General features: G+C 56.9%; 1 protein-coding gene across 1 annotated transcript in view; it reads right to left on the reverse strand.

Annotated features, from left to right (window-relative positions):
* DRC11 (dynein regulatory complex subunit 11) overlaps window positions 1-23,067 on the reverse strand; it is a gene marked incomplete at both ends in the record, with an annotated part of 101,794 nt that overhangs the window by 36,957 nt on the left and 41,770 nt on the right. Inside the window, 5 exons of the mRNA XM_084228108.1 lie at window positions 1,199-1,297; window positions 1,469-1,575; window positions 7,614-7,689; window positions 11,697-11,819; window positions 18,118-18,202. Of these exons, the coding sequence (XP_084084234.1) occupies window positions 1,199-1,297; window positions 1,469-1,575; window positions 7,614-7,689; window positions 11,697-11,819; window positions 18,118-18,202 (490 nt within the window). The remainder of the gene's footprint in view (window positions 1-1,198; window positions 1,298-1,468; window positions 1,576-7,613; window positions 7,690-11,696; window positions 11,820-18,117; window positions 18,203-23,067) is intronic.

The following is a 23,067-nucleotide window of genomic DNA, read 5'->3' on the forward strand; positions in this document are numbered from 1 at the left end:
GCCACCCCCCTTACATTTCTACAATTTTGTTCTTTCAAGAACTTTATATTAACAGAATCATAGGAGGAACTTGTTATGATTTTTTTCTTTTTGCTTTTCACTCACAGAAATTCTCAGAAAATGTGTCTCGGTCTTGTTTTCTTGTAATGTATCAATAGCTCAGTCCTTGTTACTGTTGTTTCCAGTGTGAGGCTATTTTGAAGATTTTACTTATTTATTTCTGTGTAGAAGAGACTGGGGTATAGTCCAGAGTGTGGGGGAAGGGAGGTTGAGAGGACTCCCCAGACAGAGTGGGGAGCGGAACACTGAAATCCACTGCTGAGGGGAGCGGCGGGAGACGGGAGGGGTCTGCCGCGCCATGTGGGTAGCTCCCCGGCCGGGGATCCGAGACTTAACCCCTAGGCCACCAGGGAGGCCCCAGTTGGGGGCTATTTTGAATGCACTGAGGTGTTGAAGTGTGCACGGGCCTCTGAGTGTGTGCGTGTGGTAAGCACCTGGGAGGGCAACGGCAGGTGTTTGGGGATTTTCTTGTTATTTTTTTTCTGTTAGTCATTTCTCTTTTGACTCCATTTTTGGACAGAGAGTGCAGCCAGAGAACACACTGGCTACGACTTCAAGTCCTTCTAGTCTGAGGGAGTTTGTTTTATGGCAGAGACACGGCCCGTCTTGAAAGGCTCTGTGGGCCCTGGGAAATAACGTGTTCGGTGTGCTGGCTGGTGGAGTCTACAGCGTCGCTTAGACGCTGGCTGATGGCACTGCTGAGTTTAGTATCGCTGCTGACTTTCTGTCTAGTTTCCTTTTAATTGTTGAGAAAGGGGTGATGAATCTCCAGCTTTAATTGTGAATTTGTCTGCTTTTCTTTGCAGGTTTATTGCTTTTTGCTTTGCATAATGTGAGTTCTGTGACTGGTATGGGCGGGTCCTGGGGGCGGAGTTCTCACCCGTCCCATGGGGCTTGGCCGGGATGAGTCTTCGTGATGGGGGGGTTACTCTCAGACTGTTGAGTGTGCCCCACTGAGGAGCCCACGATGCTCAGGGCCAAGTGGAGAACAGTTAGTTAGCAAGAAGGAGGTGCGTTCCCCGGGGCAGCAGGGTGGGGTCCCCGGGCAGCGCTCCTGGGCCACCCACGGGCAGGCGGCCCGCCCCACGATGCGGATCTGCCCTCTGCCTTGCCCTCCTGATGCTCCTCCAGGGCTCACCTTTTTATTTCCTTTCTTCTTGGCTTTGACTGGGTTTTCCTTTATTTTGTTCACGGCTAGTTTTAGGTTTTTCAGCTCCTGCCTCATCAATTCGTCAACCTAGGTGGACACAAAACACGCTCCCTTCAAGCAACTTGCATGCCCCGTGTTTTCTTCACGAAGAAATACATTCTGGGTGGGTCTCGAACAGGGACCCGCCCCACCACCTGCGTGGGGAGCACGGCCGGGCGGTTCCAGGGCCGCAGCCGCACCCCCGCCAGGTGGGCCTACCTGCAGCCGTATCTCCGACTCCAGCTCTTTCCTCTTCTCCTCTTTGACCAGCTCGGGATCGTGGCCCTGCGCGAAATTCCATGATTCATCTTTGTTCTTCCAAATGTCTACACTCCAGAAGGGGAGAGAAAAAGGACAGCCTTTCTCAGTGGGAAGGTTAATGAAAGCGGCCGTCACCAGGTGAGCGTGAGCGCAGGTGTCTGCCCGGTGCGGGGAACGAAGCCTGGATAAAGAAAGCTGGAGGGCCACGGGCACCCGTGTCCTTCCACTGCCCGGCGGAAGCCACATGCCAGGAGAGCTGAGAAACAGAGGAGAAAGCTGCTAAAGCTGAAAGCATCCCCTAAAGCATCCCCTAAAAGCTGTGTGGTGCGAACGTTCCCCGTCTGTGTGACCGCAGCCCTGCAAACAGCCTCTTGGGGTGGATCACGCTCGTGCCGACGGCTGGTCTCGCTGGTCGCGTCATGCTGCTTGGATCAGTCACATCGTTCACTGAGATGTGAACCATCGTGTTGCTACGCCCACTCCGTGGAAGGTGCCCGGCGCCCTCGTGAAAGGCAACACTGAACGCCCCAGGACCGGTCCTGGCCCCCAAGCCGGCGGCTCCACGTCTGATTCACTCTTTGAGCATTTTCGAGCTCATCTGCGTTTCACATTTCCCTTTGCCAGGCCCGGCGCTGGGGGTGTTGGGAGAAAGGTGTCTCTAGAGCAAAAAGCACAATTCTGTGTCCCCGGAATAAACTGAAATACGGCTCGTTTCTAGAAAGGGAATTGCAATTGCAAATGGATGTCCAGAAGCAGACGCCTGGGCCTGGCAGCGGGGCCCGCGGGTTCTCCTGTGGGGGACACGACGTGCCAGTCTGAGAACGCGACCTCCCCCGGGAGCCGCGCCTGGCCAGGCGGGGGTTCACTGCGCCCCTCGCAGCCTGGCCAGCCCACCGGACTCATCCTCCGGCCAACAACGCCCTCCACTAGGGCGGGGAGGGCCGCGAGGCCCTGGGGCACGGGCAGAGGCTCCCGACCTCTCCTCTGGGGGGCGGCTCCGACTTGGGAGGAGGGACTGTGGGCACCTGGGTGCAGGCGGCGGTGAACGCAGCCTTTTCCCCCTCCCCTGGCACAGGGGTCCCGAGGCTGGCCCACGTGTCCTTTGACTGCGCAGCTGAGCTGGACGGAGGCGCGTGCTTCCACCCGGCGCAGGGACGGTCTGAGGCGTGGGGCGTGAGGAGAGCAGCAGCAGCGTGAAAACAGAGAGGAGGTGCAGGTCATGCCCGGCAAATGAGAAGGGAGGGGCCGGGTCTCTACGTGGCCCCAAGGACGGGCATTGTTAGCACAGGAGAGGGTTGAAAGGAGGAAGACACTGGGGCGGGCCCAGGAGGTCTACAGGAGGGAAGGGGTCAATGCTGTGGCATCTGACCCCAGCAGGGGCACAGCCCAGGGCTCAGCCCTGCCCCCACCCACCCGTAGGGCTTCCAGTCTCTGTGCCCTGTGGGGGGCCAGGCAGGGAGCCTGCTACTGCAGGAACTCTGTGCCTGACAACACACTCAGCAAGTGGCCTGGGGGCAGCACGTGTCCTCTTGGGGTCATCAGGGTCAGGCGTCCCCCCCACTCCCCGCTGCCACCCCCCACCCCGCCTGTGGCCCATGACACGCAGGGGAGAGAGGGAGGGAGACGCAGCCCCAGTCGTACCAGCGTGGGTGGCCACAGGATGCGGCAGAGGCCCAGCCATGCTCCTGTGACTGGCCTGGAGATTCCTGGGGTGGGCAGGGCAGGCTCTTAGCCACACGCCCCCTGGGAGGGTGAGTCCGGCGGGCCCGAGGCCCCGGGCTCAGCAGAAGGGCCAGCCGGGCAGAGCCTGCAGGCCTCCGGGTCCAGGACTCCGGGCGTGAGCCCGGCCCCACCGGTGGACCCGGGCAGCAGGTCCTGGCGGCTGGAGGCCTCCCCAGAGGCCTCGGTCTGCCGGGAAGACAGGCAGGGGGGCCGGGGTGAGGCGGCGTCTTGGGGCAAGGCTGACAAAGAGACTCTGATTCTCCCGTGGCCAAGGCAGACGGACAGGAAATGGCAGAAAGTGCTCGCAGAGGTGGGGCCACGCCACGGAACTGATCATTCACCCGGCCAGGTGGGCGACAGGATGGGGGGCCTGTCTGACCCAAGTTCAGGGTGTCACCCCCAGACAGGCAGGTGAGCAGCCGGGCGTGAAGACGAGGGCACGGGAGGGAAGGGCGCGCCTGGCAGGAGCGGGCGCACAGGACGCGGCTGGCAGGCGGCGGCTCAAGTTTTATCCTTATTTTAAATAATCGCCCCCAGGAGCCATTGACCAGAGGGGACCCTCCGCCCCATCAGGCATGACGAGCAGGTGTCCCCGCCCGTGACTCCCACGCAGGCAGGGTCTCGGGCAACGAAACCTGGCGGGCTGGCTCTGGCACGGTCCCGGGGGAAGCCGCAGGCTGGGTGTGAGCAGAAGCGCCGGTGCCCTCCTCCTGCGAAGGTCGCTGCTTTTCCAGAATGTCTCCTGGACGTGGGTTTCAGCAGTGGGAACCCTCCAGATCTAAGACCCACGCGAAGCTGCTTTACGTGCTGAAACTTGGAAGCGCCCCCTGGAAACCCCGTCGGAGGCCTGGCTGTGCCACAAGGGCCTGGCAGGGGCTCAGTCTGCCTTCCTGGGCACACGGCCCCTCAAGCCCCCTCGCCTGCTCCGTGGAGAGGGCGAGGCAAGGGCATGGCTTCGGGAAGCAAGGAGCTGATGAGCAGCCCCGAGCAAGCCCTGGCACCATCCTGGGTGACCGGCCTTGGAACCGGTCTCCTGGGGTGGGAGTGGGGGGGGCTGAGCCCCCCCCCCCGGGGGCGGCGGCTCCATGTCCGGTGGCTGCTGTTCTCATGACACTCTTGCTGGGGCCTCCTCAACCCCGTCAGGAATTCCATGGACATTCACAGAGCAGCGCTATTCAGGCCTGAGGGCGACAAGGCCCCTCCCTGAGAACGAGCTTTTATCCCCAGAACCTGAAAAGCAGTGAAAAGCTCAAGCTCAGAGGCCCTTTCACACGTTGGGGGGGCGCAGGGGAGGGGGTGGGAGCCTAATCTCAGTGATTAAAATGCTAATGTTTCATTTGAAAAGGAGAAGCTTTGATTCTGAGCAAAGAATTCTGAGAAGAGGCACCGCATTTCTTGAAGTTCCCGGCCCTGGCAGATGACTGGCCTGCGGTTGCCCCGCTGGACATGACCCTCGGGGCCCTGCGCCCAAGGCCCAACGCTTGGGGTTTTTTTTTAAGCCTGAGTGGAAACAGAGATTACCCAGCGGCCTGGGTGGATTTTAGAGCTTCTAGAACTTCCCTAGCTGGGTCAGCAGGTTGCGGAACCTGGCTTCCCACGGGAACACTAGACTCCCTTCAACTAATTTTTGCTTTCACCGAAGTGATACACGTGCGTGTGTTAAACACAGTCAGAGGGTGTTAAAATCACCATAATAGAACACTGTCTCCCTCTGCCCGTCCAGGGGGCGTTCAGTCCAGCCTCCCTCCCTCCCTCCTTCCGTGAGTGGAAGCAGATTTACTCATTAGTCTGGTTTATTCCTAAATTCCTTAGCTCATGGGTTCATCGAGGCTGAGCACGGTCAGGAGCTGCTCTGGCGAGTGGATGGTGACCTTCGTGGACCTGGGGTCTCCTTCCAGGGCACGGTGAACACACGGGCATGGGTGTCAGGTGGACGTAAAGTTAGGGGGTGTGGGGTGAGGTGGGGCGACCATTCTCCCATGCAGGTCTCAGAGAAGTCCTGAAGGGACAAGCATTTCAGGCAAGCGGAACAGAATGTGTGAGGGCCCTGAGGCGGGAGTGTGAGAGGCTTGCCAGAGGAAGAGGAGCCCGCAGGGGAGGCTGTGACGTGATGGGTGCAAGGGAGCGTCTGCTTCTCTGTTCTTCTCGTAAGGTCCAGACATTATGCTTCTCCTGCGACTTCTTGACTTAGCAACTTTAGACCCAGCGCCTCACTCCCCCACCCCGGGGGAGTCGGGATTCTGCTCCCCACACCTTTCTCGCTGTCTCTCTTACTTTCTTCACATATTTGCGTCAGTCAAGAAGGGAGCCGGGTCTCCCAAGCCCTCAGGAACACTGACCCTGGACGTGAGAGCAGGAGCACACAGAGGCCATACACCAGGTACCCCAGCTGTCCGTTCATCGGGGGAGGGCCCCCGACAGCGAGGCGTGACAGCCGGGACGGGCTCGGGGCGGGGGTCATTGGGGAAAATGCCCTGTGGGTCACCTGATGTGTTCCGATGGCGTGGAAAATTGTCTCAAAAGCAGGAGGCGGAGAAAGACCAAACAAGGGCTGTTGTAAAGTCAACCACAGTGTCGTGTCTTAACACACGCAGCCCGTTTGGGGCTGACACCTGAGCTCCCTGGCACCCTACGGCCAGGCTCGAGGCCTGCAGCTGGGCTTGCTGTGATGCCGGGCTGGGCCCACTGGATGCTGCTGCTGCAGCCTGATGGACACGAGCCCCCAATGTCCCGCCTCGCCCGCCACTATGTTGGGGGAATGGATGTCCTGAGCTAATCCCATGCAGGCTTTGTGGACCCCACCCCCACTCCAGACCAAAATCATCAAGACCGGGAAAGACACATCCTGTCACCACCCAAGGGAAGGTGGCTGGGACCTGAGGGTGGAGTTAAGCAGCCAGGTTGGGTATAAAAACCAAACACGTGGGCCTTGGGGGGCTCGCTCTGTCGCTCGCCTCCTGGCTTCACGGCTCCTGGCTGGCGGCAGCTCTCAGAGCGCCATTTGGGATTCCAGATCGGCGGATCGGGTCGGACGCATTTAAAACTTTGTCTCCCGCTTTTCTCCCTGAGCTGTGCATTTCCTCATCTCCCCTTCCCTCGTGAATAAACCTTTTATGAACCTTTCGCGTGCGCCTGCAGTGGAGCATGGATAAGCCCTTTTAAGCGCGCGGGTGAGGACCCGCAGTCAGGCACCCCGTTTTGTATCGGGGCTGCCCTATAACAACTACAACGTCCAGTGTGTCGCGGGCAGGGACAGCACGAGACTTCTTGTGTCTCCAGGGACCATTGTGCCTGGCGCCCGAAAGAACATGGATGTTTGTTGAGTGACTGTGTGTTTTGATTGTGAGTCCCTGCGCTGACGAGGCCGTCCTGAACTTGAATGACAGCGGGTCTCCCACCAGCGTCTGCCCCGAGGGGCGGGCAGTTCCCTCTGCTGGCTGCTGTGAAGATCACGTGATGGGCATGGGACGGGAAGGCTTGCACACCTTGGCTGCCTGAACACCCCGTTACCGCCTGCTCTGACCTTCCTCTCCCGCCGGCCGACGTCACACTCGCCCCGTGCCTTCCCCGCGGCTGGGCCGCTCACGTGTGGGGACGGTGCCACCAGTGGCGTGTGGGGCGAAGGACGATCTACTGTGCACCCCCAGTGTACATCCAGGCCGTCACGCTTCCTGATGGTTCCCGGGACCAAGGCTCGGTTTACTGCGACAGAAGCCAGGGCCAGCCTCACAATCACCCACGGGGCAAACAGCAGCCCCGGTGCTGTCGGACGGGACCAGGCTGGAGAGCAGCCCGGGCGCAGCTGGTGCTGGGGAGCGCGTGGCCTCCGTTCTCTCTGCATTTTCCGGGAACTGCCACGCAGCACTCACGGGCGAGGGCAGCTCGCGGTCACCCCTGCGGGGGTAGTGCAGCCCACAGCACTGGCTGATGCTCTGGTCGTGGCCAGGGGGCATGGGAAAGGCCTGCGCAGGCAGAGCAGGGGGCCAGAGCGCAGCACGCCCACCGTGCCCGGCCCTGGGCGGGAGGGCCGGGCCTCAGCCTCCCGAGACTCGGTCCGGCCATCAAGACGCAAACCTTTCACCGTCTGCCCGGCGTTGGTTTTCTGAGCTCACACATTTGAATTTCGGAGCTCAAACAAACACACCTGGAGAGCTCGGCCGACGGCACGGGGTGGAGACCCAGCATCCACGCAGCGACGTGCTCACCCCTGCCCCCCGCAAAAGACTTGAAACAGAGGCCAGCAGGTGACCTTGGCCAGAGGTCAGGGGCTGCCGCCCCCCATGGCTGGCCCCTAGTTCTTCCCGACACAGGCGAGGAGCTGCGGCCGGGTCCTGGGGGAGGGCGGGGACACGCGGCCCCACAGACGTTCTCGAAGACTGACCTTTGTATAAGTTATTTTCTTCCTCCATGGCACTGAGGAAAGCACTTGGCGACATTTTCCACCCCTGGTTTTCTTCCTGTTAAGGCAGAAGAATACGTTGTTGGTTACAGGCCTCGCTTGCTGTCGAGACCAGACAGGGGAAGGCGCACCTCACAGCTCCCGGCTGCAGCAAGGCCCGCGGACGCTCCTGGCTTACGGACAAAGGCCCAGCCCCTCGCCCACTGTCCCGGGCAGTTGTCCTGAGGGTCAGTCTGGGCAGGGGGTGCTGTGGCCGCCCCGCAGCCAGTGCGCGGGTGGCTCTGGAGACTGGCTCCGGGGGCATGCTCACGGAGGGCCTCTGGGTCCCGGCCTCCCCTCTCGGGCCCTGGTGTCTGCTGATCCGACGCTGAGGCCGATGCCCGCCTGCACGCTGCCCCGCCCTTGGCTTCCACGGCTCCCCCTCTTGCTTGCCTGCCCCACCCCGAGCCGCACACGGAAGGAGCTCTGAGCCAGAGCCCAGGGCTGGGGGCCCTGCGTCCCCCCAGGAACCGCCCCCTGGGCCTCCTGCCCTGGTCCCCACGGCAGAGATAGCCCCATGGCCCTTGACCCTAGGCTGGAGCCGCGGCGGCCACCCCAGCAGCCCGGCTCTCGGTGTCCCTGCTTCCCCCGGGACCATCACCCGTGGGAGGCGGCATCCTGGCCCTGGCCCCTGGCCGGCTGGCGTCGGAGGGCACCTGGCCATGTCAGCTGGAGGCCACGGGGTAGAGAAGCGCGTGCGGCAGGTGGTGGGCAGGTGAGCACGATGTGACCGCCTAGTGGACGGTCAGCCACAGAGGGGGCGCGGCAGGCGGAGGAGGGGAAGCACTGCCTAGGCCCCTGCCCTGGCTGGTGTGCCGGGCAGACCCCGTCAGGGAGGGCCGGCTGCCAGCAGAGCCACGTCGCGTGTTTTGCGAAAACGCTGATTTATTCCACAAAGGCCACTGTCCTGACAGACCACAGAAGCTCAGCATCAGAGGGAAGCTGCCTGGATCGTCTCCGCCCGCCCAGCGAGCGCGTCCTCTCATCTGTGCAGACGCCGGCTGCTCGCCCGCCGCGGCGCCACTCCGAGGGCGGCCCCGACAGCCGGGGCGGCGCAGAGTCGACCGTAGCTGCGTCTGCCGGGCCCTGCTCAGCGCCCCTTCCTGGCTCGCGTGCCAGCTTCGTGACCTCATCGTCGCTTTCAGAGAGGAGCGCGGATCCACATGCCCGCGTGCAGACGCTGCCGCGTGCGCCTGCGGCCATGGGCTGGGGCTCCGTGTGGGGCCCCCTCCGGCGGCGGGTCCCGCCCGGCTGGCATTCCTGGGGTTCCCTGAACAATACCCCGACCTGCCTCCCGTCCGCTGCTGGGCCTGTTTCTCTGCAGCTTTCTAATTTAATTTACCTTTGTTTCGTCATGTGCTTCCGACCAGCCCAGCCGGGACCTCGCCGCGGCGCCGGGGTCTGCTGGCGGCGGGTGGTCAGTCCGCCTGTGTGGTCCCTTCCTTGACGTGGACGTGACAGTGTCCAGCACTGGTCTTTGTCCTTCCGACCTGCTGTACCACACTCAGCGCCCTGAATTCCCTTGGTTTTGCTGCAAACGGCAGCGCCCCTCCTTCCTGGCGGCTGGAGGGTCCTCCGTGGCGTGGCTGAACCCAGCTTCCTCCCCGTGGCCACCGGGGCTGCTCGGGGCGCTGGCCGCTGGGCGATGCTGCGGCAGGCCCAGGGCGCGTCACTGCTGAGCTGGTGCTTCCCGTGCTCCAGGCAGATGTGGGGGGCGGGGGGCTGGGTTGTCTGCTGTTTCCATTTCCGTTTTTTTCAAGGGAGCGGTTGATGTGACTTCTCGCAGGCGACCCCTGGTTCCCGGCCTCCCTGTGACTGGCAGATGTATGTTCCCCCTGGAAACTGGGGGTCTCCTTCCCCCTTCCCTGGTGCAGCCGGGCTGTCGGCGCCTGGCCAGTCCTGGCTCTGCGGGGGCAGGGAGTCCTCTACTCAGGAGGCTCGTGGGGCAGGAGATGCGCCCCGCAGGCGCAGGCGGGACACCGGCTCCTCCCCCCATGAAGCAGGGTGGGGAAGGCACATCAGGCTGAGCAAACCGAGCTGCCCTCGGCCCTGCCCCCAACCAGGACGGGGCATTAGATGCCTTTTCACAGGCGAGATGCCACTCCCAGGGGGCACCGAAGAGCTGCGTGTGCTCAGGACTGGTCTTAGGACTGATTCTAGAAAAGACTTTTAAAGCCCACGGAAGAGATAAAATGGCTCCGAGCGTGGACAGGCCGGGAAGGCCAGCGCCACGGGCGACCGCACGGCGTCATCATCAGCCTGTTCCTCGGAGAGGCCAGTCATCGTCACGACTGGATTCACTTCTGGTGATTCTGAAGGATCGTTCCCCTTCATCTGTAACCACTTCATAAATGCAGACGTGCTCAAACTTTGCTTTTTGTCCAAAACTGTTCATCAGTAAGTGACTCTTTAATAGCGAGTTAATAAAACGCGTTCACTCAGCAAAGACCCGGCTGTGCGGTGGATGGTTCCGGGCTTTTATGGAGCGAGCCTGATGAGCAGTGAATTTTAATCTGCAAGTGTCAGGTGCACTCAAGCATATTTGGAGGGAGAGAAGCTTATGATAAAATTGAAATTCCTCTAATGCCCTGTTGTTAGGTGCTGCCTCAGAATTACCTTCCTGAGTGAGAGGAAGATTTTAGAAATTAACTGTATGGAGTGAGCTGTCCTTTGGGGCGCAGGGGGAGGGGGGGGGCAGGTTGGAATCTTGGGGGTGCAAGCAGAATGGCAGGGCAATGGGCATGCTCCTGGGCTGGGTTCCCTGTGGACCTCGGCAGAGAGCCTGGCAGCGCCCACGGGTGGGAGGGGCAGGAGCTGGGCTGGACACCATCGCCAGAGTGGTCAGCTGATCCCACAGGGACCCCAGCAGGTAGGCAGACCCTTTGGAGTTGCCCACAGAGATGAGGGCCAGGTCTTTGCCCCACGACATGGTCTCCTTGGGTGAAGCTGCCTGGAGGGGGGAAGCGCCCCACACGCCTGCAGTCACCTCCCATGTCCTGGAGCCGGGGCTGCCCCTGAGGGTCTGGGCCACGAGCCTGAGCCCAGCGATGTGGATATTGGTGGCCGATCGCCTTGGTCGCGAAGCGATGTCAGAGGGCCCCCCCCTTAGATCCCTATCATGGGTTGGGGGTCTCCCAAATGAGCAGTACGGGGCTCCCTCCTTTGGTTATGCAGGGAACAGCGGAATAAGGCGACCCGCTGGGTCAAAGCCAAAGCCATGGCAGGTGCGGGAAACCTGCCGTCAGGGGGCAGGGAGCGCCAAGGAGGAGCGTCTCCTGGGGCGGCCGCACCCGCTGGGGCCCCCACTCCGTGGCCTCAGCTTCCTCACCCAGGTCTGCCTGGCCTCTGCGTGGGCCCGTCCCCCGCTATCCCCATCTCAGGGCGCTCCTCAGCTCCACCTGCAGGTGTCCAGTGGACTTCAGCTGACTAGCCACGGTGGACGGGCCGCCCTGGTGTGCCCTTTGGAACTGGACATGACGGCCAGCGTGGCGCATGTGAGGTGACCTTGGTGGCGTGGACGGGAGGGGCAGGGCACCCTGCGGAGGGCTGACGGGCGGGTCTGCAAGCCGTGCCCCTCCCTCCCCCTTGCACTGGTTCTGCTGTGACCAGCTCACCTGCAGATCTCCCCCCTCAGGCGGGTGGCCACACCTCTCCCTCCCCCAGGACACCCCAGCCAACCCCAAGCCCTTGTGCTCCCCACTGTGCTCCCCCCACCCCCCGCCCCAGGTCCACAGGCAGCTTTCTCGGGCTTGTTGTTACTTGCACTTAATCTGGCCTTGGTTTAGTTTCTCTGCTCTTGCCAAGCGGCTCCCGTTAGCTCTCCCGGGGAAAGACAGTGGGGTCGGGGCGCGGCGTGCCTGTGTGCGGACGCCGCTCCCTCCCCACAGCAACGACAGCACACCCGGCAGAGCGGGGCATCAGCCTGTGGGGCCGGGGACGCCCGGGACAGCTGCCCCCAGTGCGGTGTCGCCGGGTCAAGGCAGCAGAACCCAAGAAAGAGAAACCGGCCCGGACCCCAGGCCCTACCTTCGCTGTTTCCTTTGCTGCTTTCGCTTCCTTCCTTTTGGGGGTTTTCTTTTCCTTCTTCGCCTTCTTCTTCTTGGTGCTCTTTTCCTGCTCTTCCTGGTTTGCCATGATGTCTTCGATGACCTGCACCAAACAAACCCGCGCAGTGTTTTAACGGTTCGGGAAAGTGAGGACTCTTTTCCCGGGGTCTCCCCTCTGCCGAGCTTGGGCCTCGAGGCCGACCCCTCCCCGTCCCGGGAACATCAGGGGCTCCTGCCCCTCGTGCCTTGGGCTCAGACGCCGCCGTGGGGTCTCCCAGGGCAGGAGGAAGGAGAGGCCGGCCCTTCCTGGGCCCGGGTGCCCTGGGGACGCTGGGTTCTTGGGACTCGGGGGGCACCGGGCAGTGGCAGCCCCCGCACGGTGTGCAGCTTGTTTGATATTTGCATGTATGCCCCCCCAGTCGGGGAGGATTTGGGGGTGAGGCCCAGGAGCAGCTCTGGGGAGCAGAGCGGTGAGGTCTGTGTTGCACTGTGACTCGGGAATAAAGAGGGCGTCTCCAGATGGAACTCAGCCCGACAGCCCTGCTGTCCGCAGCAATCAGGAATCACTCCTCGCCTCCGCCTCTGGAACTGCGTCGTGGCTGCCCATTGTTCTCAGGCCTTCGCACGCTGCCAGGACCGCGAAGACCAGGGGAATGGCCTCACGCACGAAACATGAGCAGCTGGAGAAGGGCGGACCCTTCTCGTGGGCATATGAGCCAGCGCGTCTCTCAGAGCCTCGAGTCATATGGCTTATTTCCTCCCGAGCCTGACGTAATCGATGTAATATTCTGGATAGATAAAACACGTCCCTGGAACGCCCCCCGAAAATGATGAGAGAGCATGTGGTGAAATGTCTCTTCCCCGCTGCGAGCCAACCAGACCCGCTCTCTGGAGCTCACCCAGACACCCCGGCCAGCCTGCAGGGACGCGCACGGAGATCTCCGCAGGCCGCGAGCGCCCACATCTGCACGACACACGCGGACAGCGTGTCGTGCGTGCCGCCAACTCCCTGCAAAAGGGTGTGTTTCGCGGCTGGCTAGGTTGGAAGCCAACGCTGAATTCATTCTCCTCATGCTCTGCAACTGCAGCGAGACCTTCCAGGCTGGAAGTGCACTGCGTTGCCGAGGAAGTCAGCCATCTCCTTTTGGCAAACTCTGGGCTGAAGGCCGCCTCTGGCCGGCTGCCTGTTTTCGCTTTTTATGTGTCATTCCATTGAGCATATTTTACATGCCACACGCTCCCCATCTCAGCATACAGGCCAGTCATGTTTTAAGTAAATTTACCAAGCAGTGTGAACATCGCCATCCATCAATCCGCTTCAGAACATTTCCAGCCTCCCAGTAAAACTCCTTCATTCCCATTCACTGTGTCTCCCTCTCCCCTGCAGCCCCCCTTTCCAGGCGAGCGCGATTCCACTTTCTGTCTCTAGAGACTGACATTGTTGCCCGGACAGTTCATAGACACGCAATCGTACAGCAGGTCTTCTGTTGTTTCTCTTTTTCTTCACTTTGCAATGTTTTCTGAGGTTCATCCGTGTTGTACCAGGGTGGCAGCTGGTCCTTTTTTATCGCTGAATAATATTCCACCCACCCGCACATCCCATTTCATCTACCCACCTGCCAGGTGATGGATACTTATTTCAAAGTTTTGGCTATTACGAGTAATGCTCCAATTACTAATATTCACGCCTAAACTTTCCATATGGGCAACTATTTTCATTTCTCTTGGATAGAGCCTTAGGCTGGGACCACTGGCTCATTTGGTAAATTTAAGTTTGACTTTTAAGAAACTGACAAACTTTTCCCATAGCAACGGCCGCATTTCACACCCCTGCCAGCAATGTATGGTGACACTTGTGATCCTCTGTCCTTCCGATTTTGAATGACTTAGTGGGTGTGAGACGGGTTATCAATGTCTGTTTCTTGATTTTCCATTCTTTCCATGATGCGTCTTTTTTTTTTTTTAAAGATTTACTTATTTATGCATACAAGAACTGGGGTGCAGGACAAAGGTGTGGGGGGTGAGAGGATTCACCAGAGACAGAGTGGGGAGCAGAACAGGCAGATTACAGAAATCCACTGCTAAGGGGAGCAGCAGGCGTGACAGGAGAGGTCTGCCGCGCCATGTGGGTAGCTCCCGGCCGGGCCTTGAACTCGTGCTGCAGTGGCTGCAGATAGCTTCATAGTGTTGAGACTTAACCCCTGTGCCACCAGGGCGGCCCACCATGGTGTGTCTTTCTAGGCACATAATAAATGGACTCTTCGTAATATGTGTGGACACCTGGCAGGGACTGTGACTCCTCATTGCCTGTGGTTTCTAGAATTTTACTGGTTATTCTTGGTTCTTCACTTTTTCCTAAGGGTTAGAGTCAGCCTGGTGGCCTTCTTCTTGCCCCGCACCCCCAACATCTGGCACTTTGATTCGGACCAGACAGATTTAAAGATGGTGTCTGGGGGAGGGGGTGCTCGGGGTGTTGAGTGTCCCGCCCTGGAACACGGATAGTTCTTCCATCCCTTTGACTGCATCCTCAGAGTGCTCTAACTTCTTCACGTGGAAATTCACACATTTACTGACTCTGTGGCTGGCTATTTTCTCTTGCTGTGTTTGCTGCTGTTGTAAATGGTGTTATTACATTCCCTGCTGGCTGCTGCCTGCACTCACACCAACTATTGCTAGCCAGTGTCGACTGGCTGCTCCCCACCGCCCTTCCCGGTCTTGGCCAGCACATCCTCTTCGCTTTTGCAGGGGCAGCCACACCTGCGAGAGGCGCTTTTGCCTTTCCCATCCGCTTTCCGCGTCTCTGCTTTCTCTCTCTCGCCTGGCGCGCGTGAACGGAGCCGTGGCACGGTGCTGAGGATGGCCGTCTTCGTGTTTTTCATGACCTTAGTGGAAATGTTCCTAGTGAATTTCATTCAACTCGAAGTTGGCTTTTGAACTACAGTCTTTTGTTGTATCAGAGAAGATTGCACACATTCCACTTCTGTGTTGTTCTTTACCATCAAGATTGGGCGTTGAATCACACGCTGCCTGTGTTCTCAGATCCCCCAGAAGCAGCTGCTCCTGGATTCCGGAGTAAACGCCGCTTGTCTGCTGTGCTCAGCTGAATGCTGGTTTCCCCTGATGTCTGCTTGGCTTTTGCCTGCACACGCCCCTGGGACACTCATCTGGGGTCTTATTTGTGTTCTGTGCCCTTTTGGATCTGGGGTCAACGAGCTTATGCTCTCACTTCATGTGACGTATTTGCATCATTTTTGCTTTTTACAAATATAAATTTGACCACTTGCGCACACTGGTGTAATGAGTGTGCTAAGCCCACCTCTCCCGCCTTCTCCCCTCCCTGCCCCCATGTAGTAACAACCTCCGAGATGCTGAAAATGTCAGTGGTCAAGTCCTAAGCACACAGCAGGGCGGGGGGCTGAGGGTCACAGCAGCTCAGGGAGGCGGGTGCTGCCTGCATCTCCATTTGCGCACGGGAGCACCCTCGTGCAGAGGGTCAGAGCTTCAGCCCGCAGGCCTGGCGTGTGGCCTGTGAGCCTCGGCGGCCGCGCCTGTGAACTTCATTCATCTGCCTTTCCAGGTCTTGCCACGTGGGGCCCCTTGGTTTTATTTTACGTATGGACCCAACGGCTCCAGTTTCCTCCCGTCCTTTGACTATCCTCCTGGATGGGACGGGTGATGCAGGCTCGCCATCAGCATTGCTCGCCTAACTGTCATCACCTTCTGAAACAAACTTGAAACATGTTTGGCCGCTTGCTGCGGGTTTTCCAGACACCACTGGTGACTGATGTCTAGCTGGGGAACACATTCCCGACACGTAGGAGTGTGAAAATGTCAATCACGATGACAGTCCCTTGAGGCAGGGCTTGGTGGGCTGCAGGCGGCCTGGCCGGGAGGCTATGGAGTATTGGAGACCAGCGTCCTCGGGGAAGGCTTTGAAGAGAGGAGGGAGGAGCAGGCCCTGAAGAGCGGACCCGGGGCTCGTCTCTGAGGACTCCCCCCGGGGGCCTGTGGACACGGAGGGCGAGTCTGACCTTCAGCTTTTTCCCTGCAGAGCGCTCCCCGCGGCGTCACTAGTGCCCGACAACCAGCAGCCTGTTTCTTCCTAGTCACGCTACAAGCAGTGCAGGCATGAGCGGTGTTCTCAGCCATCCATTGCAGGGGTCGGCAAATTACATCGCTTCTGCCAAATCTGTTGTAATAAAGTTTTATCGGAACACGGCCATGCCGATTCAATTATAGTGTCCGTGCTCAGCTTTCATGGCAGATTTGAGTAGCTACGAGAGAACATATGTTTCATAACCTCAAATATTTATTGGTTGGCCTTCTGTAGAAAGATTTCCTGTCATTTTTAGCAAACATTCCTGAAATAGTATTGATGAGCCAAAAGGTATACACATTAAACATTTTGGTATTTACTTGGTCTGTGTTGCTCAAAAAATGGCCAGGCTAATTTATATATCCAGCAGCATGTATGAGAGTGACCTTTTCCACTTGCTCCCCAACTCTAGTTATTGCCATGATTCAAAAATTTACAAATCCTAGAGTTGAATGTTTGAATTTCTTTGCCAGTAAGATTTAAATTAACATTTTCTGCTTCCTTTTCTGCTGAGGTCTTCAGATTTTTCTTATTATTTTTAAAGAATGTTTTATATATGAAAAATACCTAATGTCATGTATTGCAAATATTTTCTCTAGTTTATCATATGACTTTAATTTATGATGTATTTTTTTGCCATTTGAAACTTTATAGTTAAATATATCAACTTATTCTCTCCATAGGTCAAACGATTTGAAAATTATTCCCCACTATTAGTAAATATTCAAATGACTTTTTCTGGTGATTTGTGGTTTTACTATTTTACATGTAAATTACACATGTGAAATTTAGTTTGCATAGTAAGGGAGGTAAAGATCTGCTTATTTTGTTAAGTCATGAGCCAGCTGTCCCAATATTTCTTCTTCAATAGTTCATTCTACTTTTCTGACTTGGCTTCATATCACTACTGAATTTGAATTTGTACCTGAATTAGTTTCTGAATACATTATTCACACTACTTGGCTTTGACATCAGTCCCACAACGTATGGACTGTTACTATGGTCAAACAGCTTGATCTTCAAGGGTGGGAGGGCTAAATGAGCTGGCCGATGGAAAGTGGGTTCATAGGACCTGAAACGGAATATTTGTCCTATAAACGCTACCCTCATGAACAGGTGATGTTGTTTTCTGTTGTTGCTATTATCTGTTCTTTCCCCAAAACCATGATATTTTAATTTATGTTTATAATTTGATTTACACCAACTAGGGTGTGTTCCATTGGTCACAGTTCATTCTCAAAAACTGTTTAGGTATTTTCATACCTTCTCATTCTTCCATATAAATGGGAGCATAATTTTGTCAATATAATTTTTGATTGGACTGGAATAACAGAAATATCATGTGCATCACCGAGTCTTTCTGTCCAGGGCAATGATCCATCATTCTATTTGTTCAAACCTCCCTTCATTTTCTTCCACAAAGCTTTGTCAGTATAATTCTGGATGATTCTACCTATAATTTCTTGTTAAGTTTATTGGATTTTCTAGGAAGATAATCACATCATTGGAAAATAATGTTAAAACGATCACTTTTATATATTTATAATTTCTTTTCTTTTTCTTGTGTTATTGCTTTGTCAGGACTGCAGGGAAGTAGTGACAGTAATTCTGATGGCAACTGCTGTGTTCTCCTTGCTGAGCACAACATGAAGCTCCTACTTTCAGTGATGAACACTCTGAGGTGAGCGAGAGCTTCCTACTTCTATTGTTTGAAGACATTTCTAAGACAGCCCAGAAGGCAGGTTCCTCCAGCACCACTGGAGTGTCGATGCGCATGATGAGGTGGCGTTGCTCTGCAGGAGCAGCCGCATGGCAAGGACTGAACCTGCTGGTGAGCAGGACCCAGGCAGACGGAGGAGGCGGAAGGATGCCTGGACACAGATGTCAGCGTGAGCGTGATGTGCACAGCGGGCTGGGGCTGCAGCAGGACACGCGGGCACGGGGGGGGGGTGGGGCAAGGGTGCTGGGGGAGCAAGGGCGCTGCTGGAGCTGATGGTGCGATGATGATCCGCAAGGGGCATCAGAGAGGGGCCGACAGGCCAGCAGGGATGGCACATGGAGGGTCCTGGGGTTGAGCCGCCCAGAACCATCTCAGAAGATGCCTGCCAGACGCGGTCACATCTCTCGATGGTGAGAAAAGAGCAAGGACAGGTTCATTTTAAATGACTCAGAAAGTGCCACACGGATGAACATGGCAAGTATGACCACGCACAACTTTGTAGGAAAATAACCAGTCGCTAACAGGGGGAGCCTAGGAGTGGGCTGAGTAAAGAGCTGTATACGTTGCTCCTCAAGCATCATTTACCTGTTGTGGGGTCTTGTTGGAGAAAATAATAGCTGAGCCTCCTTCCTCGACTTCAGGGTACTGGGGGAAATCACCAGTTAAGTTCCTGTGGAGAAGAGAAAGGCCAGACAGAAGTGAGTGTGCTGCTGTGGTCCCTCCCCCACGAGCTGCTTCTGCTTCCGTTCGTTCCACTGATTGATGGTTTATAAGCGTGGGGGCGACCCCGTGGGCCGTGGACAAGGAGCAGAGGACCTGGGGACAGCCAGGAGCAGTTTTCCTTCGGTAGGTGACTGCTCCGAGGCAGACGCAGCCCTCTTTACAACAAATTGTGCTTTCCTCCTCCTCCTTTTTTTTTTTTTTTTTTTTTAACTATTGAGATACTCTGTGTTTGAGTTAAGAATGAAGAGAGAAGCATAAATCATTTCTTCCTGTTTAAAGTTTAGGATAAACACAGGGTTTTGAAACTAAACAGAGGGAGGGAGTTGCTGCTGTGACACATTGAGCAGGGTCTGTGGAATCCACGCGCGTATTTTAAGCTTCCAAATGGCATTCCTTCTCCTGCAAGCCACATAACTTCTGCATTTTAAAAAGCTGCCTTTGAGATTTAATGCTGGGATCTATAGTTTCGGGAGGGCTATGCAATTAATATCTGTAAGAGAAAGGGGCTGGGAAGAGCACTACGCTTGCTAAGGAAGACGGGGCGTGGCCGGGGCGCCATTAATCCACAGACTTGTGCAGACTTGAGGGGCGAGGGCGGCTGCCAGGTTTAAAGTGTCTCTGTGAGTGGTTCTCTAACCTGTGGCCTCGGGGACCCTGGACACGCTCAATAATTTTGGAGTATCCCAAACAGCTCTTGTTTATGAGAGTTTTATAACGATCGAGATTTACTGTGCTGTGTTAAAACTGAGAAATTTCTAAAATATGCATCTGAATTTAAAAATCACAGTAATAAGCCTTTACATGTTTACATAACATATAAAAATGAATAATGTATTTCCCCATGAAAGCATCTCCCGGGGAGTGCCCGCGCGCACCTCTGCAGTCTCGTGTCCGGCCGATGGACATCAGCTGGGTCCTCACCTCCGCCCTGCGTTCAGTCTGCGCGCAATATGTTGTTTTGGTTAAAGTGTCAGCAGAAAATCTGGCTTCCCCTCGTGAGTCATTGAAAAGGAGAGAGACTCTATGAGCAGCCTTTGAGAGCACTGCCTGACCTGCCTTGATTCCAAGCCACAGCACAACCAGCCGCAGCTCAGGGCGCGTGGGGTCTGACCAGCCATTGGCAACGCCCCCCCACAGGGACAGCAAAGGGCTGTCGAGTCGTGGGCCTCCACACGCCCTCGACGTCACCCGCAGCGGTTTACAGAGCCGTCATCTGAGGGCCGGCTCTTGCTACTGCCGTGTCTCTGTGCCCTTGAGGACTCATCCGGGCGGCTTGCCACTGAGGGGGCAGATGTGAGCAAGTGTGATGGCACTGACTTGCGGACTCTGCATTGGCCCCTGCGCAAGGGCCGCACCCTGCTTTGTCCCATCATGCAAATATCAGGAAAGTGTGCATGGCCAGTAAGGCCTTAGTGTGCTTCTGGAGATGGCTGGATGGTGCATCCCTGAAAGCGCCCTGGGGACCAGAGGGACCTCAGGTGCACGGCAGGCATCATGGCCCTGGCACATATGCATGGCCACTGCTTAGGTACCCTGGACGGCGAGCCCGCTCTCCCGCGCACCCCCTCCATGCCCAGGCCCTTGGGTTACTAGGGAGTCCTTTCAGACCCTGCATCATGTGCGGCCTGACTCCTCAGTCCTGGTTTCACCTTCAGGCTGGGGTGGGGACAGACTTGTTTGCTTTAACCCTTCAAGAAATATTTAAGATGGTTGCATCATCACGTGGGCCTTTGGAGCATTTTCTATGGGGGCCCATTCAGTAGGGAGGGAACTCAATTCCTGAGTGTTGCTTTGAGAGCAACTGAACTCAATGCATATGGAGGCGGGTTCTGTGGACAAACGCCCCAGCAACGAGGATGGGGGATCACACGCTATGTGCACGGTTCTGTCAACGGAGCTGCCTCCGTAGCAGCTGCTTTGGTGGCTTCATGCACTCATTCAGCCATCCAGCTCTCCACCTGCCGCCCTTCCGTCCACACTCCCTTCTCCATCCTTCCGTCCACCCATCCAGCATCAACCCACCCACCCGCCCATCCATCCATCCGGCATCCATCTATCCACCCTCCATCCTTCCGTCCATCCATCCACCCGCCCCCCACACATTCTCCATCCATCCTCTCCACATTATGTATTCATGTAACTACTCAGCAAACATCTGTTTAGATTCTGGAGGCAGTGATGGCAGGCAGTTATCTGAAAGATGTCCCCAAAGTCTTGCCCTCATGCATCTCCTGTCCCACCACCGCGAGACCGATGGGCACAGTTGGCCTCAGATGCCACTTGCCCACCAGGTTCCCATCTCAACCTTGGTAAACGGATCACTTTCTGTCTTGACCTGTGCAGCTCCGCCTCACCAGGTCTTGGGTAGAAACTATTTTGGACTAAGAGTTAGAGCCTTGCTCTTCTCACTGATCACATCCTCTGGTGATCACCGTGACAGGCAACCTCACCATATAATTTTATTTCCACTTATAAAAGATCACATTGTAAGATCTCAAAACACATCTAGTAATTTACACAAACTAAAACCAAGAAGGATTTTACACATGCCATTATTACCTATTTTATAGCACTGTTTGCAGAAATAATGCTAAATGTAATTGCTTTTAAGACAAAGGAACATACTCAGTTTTTTTTAAGTCACATTAATGTAAATAATCACAATCTGAAATTGATTTTAACCTGAAAGAATATAAAAACTCTTGTAGCGCACACATTCAAAGCTGTATTTTAGGATTTGTGTCTAGAAAGTATCAGTATGACCTGATAACTCTTATCTCACACACACACAAACACATGCACACCCACATGCATGCATGCCCACACACACGCACACGCACACCCCCCCATGCACACCACACACATGCATGCTCCCACACATGCACATGCATACTCACACATGCACACCCCCACACTCACACACATGCACACTCACACACATGCATACCACACACATGTACACGCACACACCCTCACACACGCACACTTTCTTGTGCTCACGCTGCCCCATGCTGCCCCTCCTGTGGGGTCCTGCTCTGCAGCATGTTCCCTGTTTCACCGTGTTCCCAGGCGCCCCGGTCTGCACTGGGCAGAACATTGGTGCCGAATACTTTTTTCTATTTCCCAGCTGCTGGCTTTTTGCCCGGGGCGCTCAGCTGTGTCCTGGCAGCGCTGGGGACACAGCCTTTCTCTCCTGAGTGATTGCTGAGGCCAGCGGTGCCCTCCCCCCAAGGGAGTTCCCAGCACTGGAGCCTTAGACAGGGGTCAGTGTCCGGGGGGAGGTGCTTATGTTCAGACCAGGATGGCAAGTGAGATCTGGGCTCCGTGGGGTTTCCAGTGCCAACAGCGGGTCTGACAGCCGCACTGCCCGGGCCAGCCGTCAGGCCCTGGGGAAGCCGCCAACTGGAAGACTGAAGCAGACAGCCCTCGGGCTCCCGTCCTGGGCCTCCCTCCCCTTGGGACATTCGCTCCCATACTTCCTTCCCCGCAGGCCCAGGGTCCCCGCAGGCAGGGCTCTCCTTTCCCCCGGGCGTGACACGACCGAAGTGGCATCACCATCCATGGTGCCGGCACCCACGGTGTCTGCCAGGCCAAACGCCCGAGACCTGCCGCTGCTTAGGGCTGACGCAGGGCCAGCACAGACACTGGTCAAACAAGCGGAAAGCCCCCCATGACACCTGCACCCCACATTCCCCAGGACCCCGTGACCAGCTGTCCAACATGTGTGGAGAGGAAGCTGGCAGGGTGGCAGGGAGATGGTCCAGCCTGCCTGCTGTCGCCACCTGCTGGGTGGGAGGAGCCGCTGCCTCACCACCCGCCCAGCGCCGCCTGCCTTCTGGCACCTTCCACCCTCAGGGCCTCCTCCAGCCACTCCCTCCCCACCAGAGGTTTTCTGCAAATCTGAGGGTCTCCTCCCGCCGCGGCGGCCCGCCTCTGCCCCCTTCGCAGCCCAACACGCCCGAGTCCTTCACGCTCACCATCTCCACCCACAGTCTTCACGGGCTGCGCCCCCCACGCACAGGCTGGCATCCCCGCCCCGTCCTCCCAATAGGCCTGGGACCAGCCCCCGCAGGCGCAGCCAGTTAGCACCACGTTGTCCTGGAGCGGATAGGCCTGGCCCTCGTCACCGGCGTCCTGCAGGGGCCCAGCCCAGGGTCAGGCTCGCACATGGACGGGTGACCACGGGTGGCTCCTCCCTGCGCTGGGGCTTCGTGCAGAGATGGCTCGCCCCGGGTTTCACCAAGGTTGCCGGGCACATACATTTGGGATGAGGAAGGAGGGGGGTGATCCCTCAGCTTTCTTTGCAAACTGTTAAACGACCTTTAAGGCTTGATAGGTAATATTGCCTATTCAGTGTTCGTGCACAATTTTTTCTAACTAGATTGAGAGTGGATTTAGTGAGTAATTTAAAGCCTGTCTTTTTTTTTTTTTTTTAAGTATATATTTATCGGGGCCTCCCTGGTGCACAAGAGGTGAAGTCTCAGCACTAACAAGCTATCGGCAGCTATTGAGGCCTGAGTTCAATCCAGGCCAGGGAGCTACCCACAGGGCGCAGCAGACCTCTCCTGTCTTCCTGCTGCTCCCCTCAGCAGTGGATTTCAGCAGATGCTCCCCACTCTGTCTCTGGGGATTCCTCTCAACCCCCCCGCACCTCTGGCCTACACCCCAGTTCTTGTATGCATGAATAAATAAATCTTTTTTTAAGTATATATTTATTTTGCATAGAACAGGGGTGCAGGCCAGAAGTGTGGGGGAGGGGGTGAGAGCAGAACAAGCGGATCCGTCGAAATCCACTGCTGAGGGGAGCAGCGG

The sequence above is a fragment of the Talpa europaea genome, assembly GCF_964194135.1.
Source record: "Talpa europaea genome assembly, chromosome: 1".
In the NCBI taxonomy this organism is placed as follows: domain Eukaryota; kingdom Metazoa; phylum Chordata; class Mammalia; order Eulipotyphla; family Talpidae; genus Talpa; species Talpa europaea.